Source organism: Spermophilus citellus, assembly GCF_964194105.1.
Source record: "Spermophilus citellus genome assembly, chromosome: 10".
Taxonomy (NCBI): Eukaryota; Metazoa; Chordata; class Mammalia; order Rodentia; family Sciuridae; genus Spermophilus; species Spermophilus citellus.
Window position 1 is genome coordinate 136,997,311 of NC_138197.1, and position 10,397 is coordinate 137,007,707.

Consider the following 10,397-nt stretch of genomic DNA (forward strand, 5'->3'; position numbering starts at 1 on the left):
TGAGCTTGGCAGGGCCCCTGACTGACATCCCCAGAGGGTGCCCTTCGTGGGGAGGCCGCCACAGCTCCCCTCTTCATCCTGGGGTGGGCGGAGAAGCCTCCAGGCCAGTCCAGAAGGGAAGCCAGCCTCTGCTGAGGGGTGCCTCCAGGTCTTGGTCAGCTCACCTCACACACCCTGTGTGCTCTGGGTGCCCAGAGCCCAGCCAACTGTGCTGCCAGGAGTGTCCTGGAGAGGTGCTGTGCTTGGTACTCTCAGGCTAGCAGCTGGGACACCCAGTCTGGTGTGGAGGACATCCCAAGCACTCTGGTGGCTGCTCAGTCCGGACCAGGGCCCAGGGAACAATGCACCTGTGTCCACAACTGTTCCCAGGTGAGCACTGGGCCGTGTGTACATCGTCCAGCTGGCCCCAGAGCGGGCACCCTTGCTGCAAGCCTCCTCTTTCCCCCAGCCCCTGATGCGCTGCTGCATCCTAGGACCCAGGTGCTCCTGGTGCCACTAACTGCCTGCCGGGAGCCCCTCCCAGGAGCCAGATCTGGGTCCATCTGGCAGAGGTGGGGCTGGAAGCTCCCTGGGGAACAACACAGCACAGCCTGAAGGCAGCATCAGCTTTCTGGGCTCCCACAGGACCTGCCCCAGCCTGACCTGGCTCCAGGCTGTGGCTGCTGGATCCAGTCCCTGCCCGCAGGCCTGAGAAGAGAGGGGCCGGGTGAGGGGGCCTCCTGCATCAGGTGCCCCCTAGGTGCTGAGCTCTGGGAAAACACACCGGTGCTACTCTAGTGCTCCTCCAGCAGAACTCTGGGTCATGCCTGTTCTTGCTGAGAACCACTGGCTGCCCCCACCATGCTCCGGCCTATTTCTGAGCCATTAAAGATGGAGACCCACAGGCTTGCAAGCCCCAGACTGTGTGGGCTGGCAGGGAGGGGCCCGCTGGGCCTCATCTGGAGCTGCTCTCTGTCTTGCTCCGTCCAGGCCTGACCTGTTCTTGGGCAGAGTTCATGCTCTGGCAGCACTCCTCTCTGAGTGCACGGCAGGGCCAGCTGCCAGACACAGTCTCATCCTGCTGCTGAAGTTCTTCCTCCTGCCAAGGTCACTGCTGTCTCTGACCACATGCACAAGGGGGTGTGACAACAGTGCCCCCAGGGCTGACATGGGCAGCCCAGGCAGGCATGCAGCAGAGTGCTCACTAAACGTGCACATCCAAGGTCATAATCATGTCCAAGCCCACATTTGGGGGAATGTTTGCTGAGGCCGTGATTCCTGGGGTTCACCAAGAGAGGGGTTCCTTTGTGACCTGCTGTGGTCCAGGCAGCACCTGGGGCCAGTCCTAGGACCATCCACAGCAGCTTCAGAACTTCTCATCACTGCTGCTGCAAGTTCCAGGTTCCAGGGTTCCGGAAGCCGCTAGGACTCAGGTCATGAGCCCTACCCCTCTGGGAAACCACCTGATTGACTCCAAACTGCACAGCCCTGATCCCAACCCTTGGCCAGTTATGGCCCCAGCTCTAGCCAGGTGCTGGGCCTCTGTGCAAGTTCTTTGCCCCACCTGCCCCCTATTCTACCCAAACTTGGAGACTCAGGAAAGCTAGGTTTTCCCTCCCAGGAGCCCCCGAGCGAGGGGAGCTATGCTCCTGCCTACTTGGGCCTGCAGGCTCTGAGCTCCCCTGGGGCCACATGCAAGCCCTTCTGGATCCCTGGGGATTTGCTGCTGTGGCACCTGGAGTCTCCGCCACTCAAGGGGTCAGGGTGTGTCAGCAGAGGCACCCTGCACCTCAGCCCCTGTGGACCCTGTAGAACAAGTAGGAGGAATTACCCTGGCTCCCACCAGCAGTAGCTCACTGGCCTTGAGCATCTCCCCTAGAGGTGATTGGGGCATGTTGGGCCCTGAGGCCAACTTGTCCTAGGAAGCCACAGGACTCTATTGATGAAGTTCTGGGGTCTGTGCCTGCAGTGACAGCTACATCCTCCTTAGCCACACCTATGAGGCACCTATTGTGTGCGGTGGAAGTGCCTGGCAGCCACAGGCTTGCCCAGGCCCCATTCTGCAGACAGGGAGATGAAGGATGGGAGGGGCTGGGGAGGAGCTGCCATTCGAGGCCAGGTCAGTGGCAGGTCGAGCCCTTAGCTGGGTCATAAATAGGGCCTGGGCAGAGGGAACCCAGGCTGGGATCAGGGGATGTTCCCCAAAGGTGAGCCAGGGAAGGCACTGCAGGAGGTGCTGACCCAGGTGGCCCAAAGCTGCAGGTAGCCTGGCCCTAACCAGAGGCCACAGTGCTTGATGGAGAAGCACCTGCCCCACCCAATGCCCAGTTCAGGTCTGCTGCCACAGGGCCCTTGCAGTCCAGGTTCAAGCTGCCCCAGCTTGGCTGCAGCTCTCTGGGCTGCTGAATCCAGCTGGGTCACCTTGCCCACTCGGCTGTCAGGGACCCTGTTTGAGCCTGGATGTTCCATGGCACCCTGCTTGGCAGGATCAGGTGAGGACAGGTGGCCATCCACACATATAGGCTCAGGCTAAAGGGTGGCTTGGGGTGAGCACCGCTCAATGGCAGCAGGGTAACACCAAGGGAGCAACAGCTTCCAACCCTACGTGGCCTCAGCTGGGCAGGGAGGTGGCACCGCAGCCTCTGGCACAGGCTGGAAGAAGGGCCACAGCTGGGCCAGAGTTCACGCAGGCTGCCTTCCCAGTTCCTCCTGAGCCCTCTCCCAGCACTCCCATGCCTCTGGGAACTGTTGCAAAACCCGACCAGCCTCTCCCGCTCTTCTCCCCGCCGGGTGAGCGGCTGTGCCAAGGAGTGTGGAGGCAGGAGGGGAAAGGGTGCCACCTGAGAGTACCACTCCCATCAGCGTCACCCGGCAGCCACCCTGGGTGCCCGCACAGGGTGCGCAGTGGGCCTGCATGGTGCTGACCCAGCTGGTCAGGGCCACGCTCAGGAGGGGTTAGACTACACAGTGCCCAGCCTGGAGCACCAGGGGCCAAGGTGTGGAACCAGTGCCAACTGGGCCTGGAGGGATGCGGAGGAATCAGCCCAGGCAAGGCCAGGAGTCCTGCCGTGGAAACCCAGGTCAGGGTGCTTGGTGTCCTCCTATGCCTGACTGTCACTGGGACTGACCCTGATAGCTGAGGGGGCACCTACTGGAGCCCAAACCAGGCTGGAAGAGAATGAAGGGGGCCCTTGGGAAGGAGGCAGGCCTTGGTGGGGGAGGGGCAGTGAGAAACTGGACACAGCCCAAGCGGAGAGATGTCAAAGATGGCCATGACAGTGTGGGGTAGCCTGTGGTCCGTCCAGGGGCAGCTGGACACAGATTAAGGAGACCCCGTCACTGGCGGGGGACTGGGGTGGACAGACCCCAGGGAAGGGGGAAGAGGGCCCACAATGTCTAAAGGACACAGGACAGAGAAGGGTAGCTGGGAGAGTGTGGGGGAGACACCCTCAAGTGTACTCACCCCACGTCCCCCTGTGACGCCCAGCTGAGCGTGAACTCTGTGTGTTCCCCAGTTGTCTTGAGCAAGAGTACCTGTGTGTGTGAGTGGTGATGTGTGTGCACGCACGTGTGTGTGTGTGTGTGTGTGTGTGTGTGAGAGAGAGAGAGAGAGAGAGAGAGAGAGAGAGAGAGAGAGAGAGACTGGGGCTGGGGATGGGGCTCAAGCGGTAGCGCGCTCGCCCGGCATGCGTGCGGCTCAGGTTCGATCCTCAGCACCACATACAAACGAAGATGTTGTGTCCGCCGAGAACTAAAAAATAAATAAATATTAAAATTCTCTCTCTCTGAGAGAGACTCAGAGGATCTGGGCTGCCCTCCATCCCACCCTCCCTTCTTCCCCAATCCAGGGAGGCCAACCTGGCTCCTGTCACCACAGCAACAGCGGGACAGGGTGACCCTGTGGGACTGACTGTGCATGGTGTCCACACCACTGCAGGGCAAGGATGCCGTGAGCTGGGGTGCAGCAGGGTCCCCAGGGGCAGGATCTGCCCTGCTCCTCTAGCCCCCTTCTGGGGAAGCGCCTGCTTTGGGGACAGGCAGGTGGAGGCCCAGGTTCTCTGTGAGGCTGCCCCTCTCAGCAGGACATCCAACGGGCTCCCGAGCAGCACTGGTCCTGCTGGCCGCTCTGCCTGCAGGAGAGCCCAGCTCTGTGCCCGGGGCCACACCTGCTCATGGGCCCAGAGCTAGTTTTAAGGTCCACTGGATAGGCCTTCCAGGGACCAGGAAAACACAGGTGGGGACTGGTACTTGGGTGGCTCTGTGTGGGCCTTGGCCAGGAGGGACTGATGGGGCAGGCGTGACCTAGGTCATCCCCCAGGGGCCAAGTCCAGGGTAAAAACCCACCCACACACCTCTGAGACTGAGCCTGGCCCCCTGAACAAGCAGGCAGAGCCTCCGTTTGCCAAGCGGAGAAGTGGAACAGACCATGCCCAGCCCTGGGTAGGGGCAGGGCCAGACACAGGGGTCCCCAGGGCTCTGCCCAGTCATGGTGTCTGTGATGGCCACACAGGCAAAACCATGAGGTCCCCCACAGCCCACTCCTTAGACCAGAAATGGAGTAGGAAGGAGGCCTGATGTTGGATGGGCAGCCCCTGGCAGGTGGGGACGAGGGTCCATTCTGAGTCCAGATGAGGCCACACCCCACACAGGCGTGTGAAACAGTGGACCCACAGCACACACCTATGCTGGGAGAGATGAAGGGCTAGGGGACCCACCACCCCAGGAAAGGCTGCCTTCTGTTTGCCTCCAGCCCAGCTGCAAGATCCCTCCCCACTCCTAGAGCCCTCTGGAGTCTTGCACCAGAGGTGCTGGGCAGGAGGCCCACCTTTTACGTGAAGGGGAGAAGGGGCAGTGGGCAGCTGGGCCCACGCTGCCCTGTTAGTCTGGGGAGACCTGGAGTGTTCACAGGGGAGGTTACCTCCCTGTTTCAGTCAGATTTTTTTTTTCTGCTGTGACCAAAAGACCCGACAAGAACGATTTCAGAGGAAAAACAGTTTATCGGCACAGGTTCAGAGGTCTCAGTCCACAGATGGCAGATCCCTCCTTCGGGGCCTGCGGTGAGGCAGAACGCCATGGCACAAGAGTAGGGTAGGAAGGAAGCTCAGGACACAGCCACCAAGAAGCAGGGTTCCTTTGTGACCTGCAGAGAAAGGGAGGGAGGGAGAGCGGTGGGGGGAGAGGGTGCGCTTCCCTCACCTGGGACAACACCCCAAGGGCACGCCCCAGCCACACCCTACCTCCCCAGGGTTCCTCCCACGTGATCCTGGGCAGAGGATGGAGGCTTACTGGGGAAAGGCCCTGGTCACCCACCACTTGTCCTCTAAACTCTTTTGCACTGTCTCACACAGGAGCTTCTGGGGGACGCCTCACATCTAAACTATAACATCACCCCAGATTCTGGTCTCCCCAAGCTGACTCTCAGAGACCAGCCTGGGTGACAGCTAGGATGGGGTGGGGGCACTGGCCTGGAGACTCACACAGTGGATAGTGCTCCCCTGTGAAGGGACCAGGGACGCAGCTCCTCCCAGGAGTTGACCCCTCCATCAGGATCTGCCATGGCCACCACCTGGATCCCAGACTGTTCTCCAGCACTCCCACCCTCCCAGGTCTGAAGGTCAAGGTCCAGGATAGCCTGGCTGTCCTGTCATAGGGGAGGGAGCCTCAGCCTGTCCTCTCTAGGGACCCGCAGTGGGCCACAGCCCCTCCTGCCTTGCAGGTATTGGGCAGTCTGCAGAGAGGTGGGCTTGGGCACCCTCCCTGGGACTTAACCCTGTGGGGGGGCCCTGTGCTGGCTGGCATGGGAGGCCATGGTTTAAATGGCCAGCCCTGGCCCTGCCCTCCTGGGCCACACTACAGAAAAAGGCCAGTCAGAGCTCCTAGGGCCAGGAGGGAGGACCACAGGCCCAAAGAGCAGGAAGAGACCAGCAAGGCTGGGTCCCCAGCTCTGGGCAGATGGGGGTGAGAGCTACACAGGGGCTTCTGAGTCACAGAGGGTCTTGAGCTGGCCCTCTGCTAGTGCAAGGCTACAGGACCCTTAGAAAGACTGGGGTTGGGGTCACTGGCACCAGTGGAAGGAAAGTGCCAGTGCTGGTGAAGGATGGCAGCCAGGCTTGGGCAGCTGGAGGTGCTGAGGGAAGCCCAAGATAGGTGTGTGCAGGGTCACACCAGGGGGCTAGGAACAGCCCCACCACGCTTGGATCCCTGCCTGGACACTTACTGGGAGCACCTGACAAGGGTCCCTTTGGTCCCACAGCCCTTAACTCACTCTTGGGGCCAGGGGGAGCTGGCAGGTGGCCACTCACACCCAGAGTCCTGAGTTGCTCCTAGGTCAGTGACTCTGGACTGGACAGAGAGCAGCAACCTGTAGGATTATATCAACACTGGAGAGTCTGGGGTCTGGACAAGAAACAGAAAAGGGAATGGGTAGGCTCAGGTCCCTACCAGGATCATGTGGACCAGGGCCCGAGCACAGCCAGCGCCGCAGGACCCCTGGTCAAGGAGAACAGCCTCCAGGGCGATGCCAAGAAGATGAAGGGCAAAATGAGAGCCCTCCAGGCACAGGTTGGCAGGGCAAAGGAGGGCAGGCATGTTCTGGAGGGCCTGGGGCCATGGTCGTGAGGTCTGAAACAGGGAGAAGAGATGGCGCCCCGGGCAAGGCGGGGACTGGGTCGCCGCGGAGCGGCAGCAGGGGGTTCTCCCCATACCGGGTAAAACGTGAACTGGGGTGCGCAAGGCGCCAGTGACGTACACGCACAGTGTAAGTTACACAAGGCCTGGGGTACCGCGGGGGTTCTTCGAGGACTTCTCTTATCAGCGGGGCCCGGTACCCACTGCCCTACGCGCTCTCGGGACACCCACGCGGGGCCCAGCGGCGGGGGGGTCGGGAGAAACGCGTGTCTCGTCGGCCAGGCGGGTGACCTTCTTCGGTGCCGCCTGTAGGCGGAGCCGGAAAGCCCCGCCCCCCGCCGCCACTGGCTGGGGTCCCGGTGTCCTTTCAAAACCCCAATTCTCATTGGCTCCCGCGGCCCCTCCCGAGGTGCGCGGCCACCGCCCGCGCGCGAGCTGCGCGTGCGCGGAGTAAGCGAGCGCGCGGCAGGGAGCCGCTGCACGCCGTGCGCCTCCGCGACGCCACTACGGCAAGCTAGTCCCGTCAGATCGCCGCGCCCCGCCCGTTGCGCGGCCCTGGTCTACCGGGCAGGCGACGCCCGGCTGCCCCGGCGTCACGCCGGCAGGTTCCGGGCTGCAGCGCCGCGCGGGCCGCGAGCGGAAGGGGGCGGGGCCTCGGCCGGTCCCGCCCCCGCGGAGGGATACGCGCCGCCGCGGCCCAAAACCCCGGGGCGAAGCGGCCGGGGCGTGTGAGCCGCTCGGCCTCCTGCGCGTCTACGCGGTCTCCGCGCGGCCCGCCTCGCCGAGCGCCGGCCTCGGGCCCCCAGGGCCGGTGTGCGGCGCGCCCGCCCGATCCGCCAGGCTGCTGCGGCCCGGGAGGCCGCCCTCCCGCGTCCGCGCCGGCCCGGTGAGAGGCGGCGCAGAGCGCGAGGCCGCCCGCGATGCTGCTCTCCAAGTTCGGCTCCCTGGCGCACCTCTGCGGGCCCGGTGGCGTGGACCACCTCCCAGTGAAGATCCTACAGCCAGGTACGCGCGCGGGCGCCGGGCGGGCCGGGGCGGGGGCAGGGGGCGCGCCCTAGCCCGCACCAACCCGCCCGCGCGTCCCCACAGCCAAGGCGGACAAGGAGAGCTTCGAGAAGGTGTACCAGGTGGGCGCCGTGCTGGGCAGCGGTGGCTTCGGCACGGTCTACGCAGGCAGTCGCATTGCCGACGGACTCCCAGTGAGTAGGCTGCCGGGCGGACCCGGGTTCTCCCGCTCCGCGATTCCGCTGCCGGTACTGACCGCTCACGTCCCCTTCGCAGGTGGCCGTGAAGCACGTGGTGAAGGAGCGAGTGACGGAGTGGGGCAGCCTCGTAAGTCCGCGGGCGCGGGACGGATGGACCGGTGGGCGCGGGGCGGGTGCCGCCGCGCCTGGGCTTTGTGCGCTGACCGCCTTGTCCCCTAGGGCGGTGTGGCCGTGCCCCTGGAGGTGGTGCTGCTGCGCAAGGTGGGCGCGGCGGGCGGCGCGCGAGGCGTCATCCGCCTGTTGGACTGGTTCGAGCGGCCCGACGGCTTCTTGCTGGTGCTGGAGCGGCCCGAGCCGGCACAGGACCTCTTCGACTTCATCACGGAGCGCGGTGCCCTAGACGAGCCGCTGGCGCGCCGCTTCTTCGCGCAGGTGCTGGCCGCCGTGCGCCACTGCCACGGCTGCGGGGTGGTGCACCGCGATATAAAGGACGAAAACCTGCTGGTGGACCTGCACTCTGGCGAGCTCAAGCTCATCGACTTTGGCTCAGGAGCGCTGCTCAAGGACACGGTCTACACCGACTTTGACGGTGAGCGTCGCGGGGCCGTGTTCCGGCAGAAGCAGGCGACTGTTGAGCGGCCGCGCGCTGCACCGGATTTGCGGGGGTGGGGGCGGGGGAGCGCCTGGGCTGTCCTCTCAGCCGCGTTGGGGCGCTGGGATCTCTTTATTAGGGAACTGGGGTGACAGCCTAGGAACCCCACGGTGCGCGCATGACGCAGGGCGCAGTCTTCTGTTCGACACTGCCGCCCCCCTCCCGGAGCCTGGGCGGCGCTCGTGGGACTCCCTGCGTGCGTGCAGAGCGCGGGGGCGCCGCGGCAGAAATCCCCGCATTGCGGAGCGCGGGGAAGCCCGGGCTCCCCGCCTCCTGGCCCTCCCCTCGCCCGCAGGCAGACGTAGTGGGCTGGGGCGGGACCTAGCCGGGAGGCCCGTCGCATCTGTTTGTTGTGAAACTGGAGCTCTGGCTCATGTGACGCGCTCGCTCCTCCGCAGTCGGTCCAGCTGGGGGCGTGCTGGCCCCTCCCTGCCGGTCCCTCCGCGGTGGGCAGGCCCACCGGGGTGTTGCCAGCCTGATGACACGCGGGATTTTGAGGCCAGGCTAGGACTAATTAGCGGGAGCACCCATCGTGTGGGCCTGACCCTGTGTGTCCTCTCAGGCACCCGGGTGTACAGCCCCCCAGAGTGGATCCGCTACCATCGCTACCACGGGCGCTCTGCTACCGTGTGGTCCCTTGGTGTGCTGCTCTACGATATGGTGTGTGGTGATATCCCCTTTGAGCAGGACGAGGAGATCCTCCGTGGCCGCCTGTTCTTCCGGAGGAGGGTCTCCCCAGGTGTGTAGCTGTGCATCTTGCTGCGGGGAGGGGCTGGGAGTTGAGCCCCTCCTGATGCTGTCCTCTCCCCCACAGAGTGCCAGCAGCTCATTGAGTGGTGTCTATCCCTGCGGCCCTCCGAGAGGCCCTCGCTGGACCAGATTGCTGCCCACCCCTGGATGCTGGGGGGAGAGGAGGGTGCCCCTGAGAACTGTGACCTGCAGCTTTGTTCCCTGGACACTGACGACGGGGCCAGCACCACATCCAGCAGTGAGAGCTTATGAGGAGGAGCCTGGACTTGCTGCTGGGGGTCTGGGCTGGGCTGAGCCAACCTCCCAGAATACTGACTTCTCTTCCGCCTGGGCTGTCTCCTGCAAAAGCAGTGACCTCTGATCCCTGGTGACCTTTGCCCTTGGCACCGGGCCTGTTTCCTTTGCTTTGAGTGCCTTTTTGAACGCTGCTCCCTGGGACTGGGTTTTCTCGAGCTCTTCTGTCCAAAGATGGCTCGGGGCAAAGCAAGGTCCCACCTGCCCTGGGTGGATACTTGAACCAGAGACTTCTCCCACCCTACTGCCCCGTTGGGGGGGGGCAGTCTTTCCATCTGATGGTGTCTGATCTGGAGAGCCCACCTCCTTGTCTCCAGTCTCATGGTGTTCATCTGGGCATGTCCCTGCACAAGCAATGCAACGTCGGGCCTCTGCTGCCCACTGCCCCACTGAGCTGTGTCCACGCGTGCCAATGTCAGTTATTTATGGTGTGACCCCCTGGAGGGTGCCCCTGCCCGTGGGGCTATTTATTCTTTAATTTATTTGTTGAGGTTACTTCCTCTGAGCAGTCCTCCAAGCCCCTGGGATGGCCAGGGGCAGGCAGGTTGGGGGAGGCTGTGTGTCCCTGACCCTGGTTCTATTCCTGCACCTGGAGTTGGTCCCCAGACCCACCTTGTCTGTAGGAGGAGGAACTTGTACAGTGGCTAACTTAAGGGGAGTGGGTGATTCTCCCACCTGGGGCACTCTGCCCCGGGGGTGGGTTTTAAATTATTGACCTTGTACAGTCTGCTTGCTGGCTCTGAAGGCTGGGGGTGGGGGGCCAGAGTCTCAAGCCCTTAATTTATTTTAGCAGCCGTGTTTCTGTGACCCCGGTGTGAGTAGGCATCGGGAAAGTGAGATGTCTGGAGATCATATTTTTATACAGGTATTTCAATTAAATCTTTTTTGTA

The 10,397-nt window shown here is 63.3% G+C and overlaps 1 protein-coding gene and 1 long non-coding RNA gene across 2 annotated transcripts; one reads left to right on the forward strand and one right to left on the reverse strand.

Moving 5' to 3' along the window:
- Nucleotides 1-3,772: 3,772 nt before the first annotated feature.
- Nucleotides 3,773-6,552, reverse strand: LOC308658608. The gene is made up of 3 exons (XR_014024210.1): nucleotides 6,421-6,552; nucleotides 6,245-6,340; nucleotides 3,773-5,119 (listed from the first exon to the last, which is right to left on the reverse strand). It is a non-coding gene; the product is annotated as an uncharacterized lncRNA (long non-coding RNA).
- Nucleotides 6,553-7,345: 793 nt separating this feature from the next.
- PIM3 (Pim-3 proto-oncogene, serine/threonine kinase) lies at nucleotides 7,346-10,380 on the forward strand. The gene is made up of 6 exons (XM_081311432.1): nucleotides 7,346-7,611; nucleotides 7,696-7,805; nucleotides 7,888-7,938; nucleotides 8,031-8,400; nucleotides 9,026-9,202; nucleotides 9,278-10,380. The coding sequence occupies exons 1-6, from the start codon at nucleotides 7,527-7,529 to the stop codon at nucleotides 9,463-9,465; spliced, it is 981 nt and encodes a 326-aa protein (XP_081167558.1). The 5' UTR covers nucleotides 7,346-7,526; the 3' UTR covers nucleotides 9,466-10,380.
- Nucleotides 10,381-10,397: the final 17 nt, after the last annotated feature.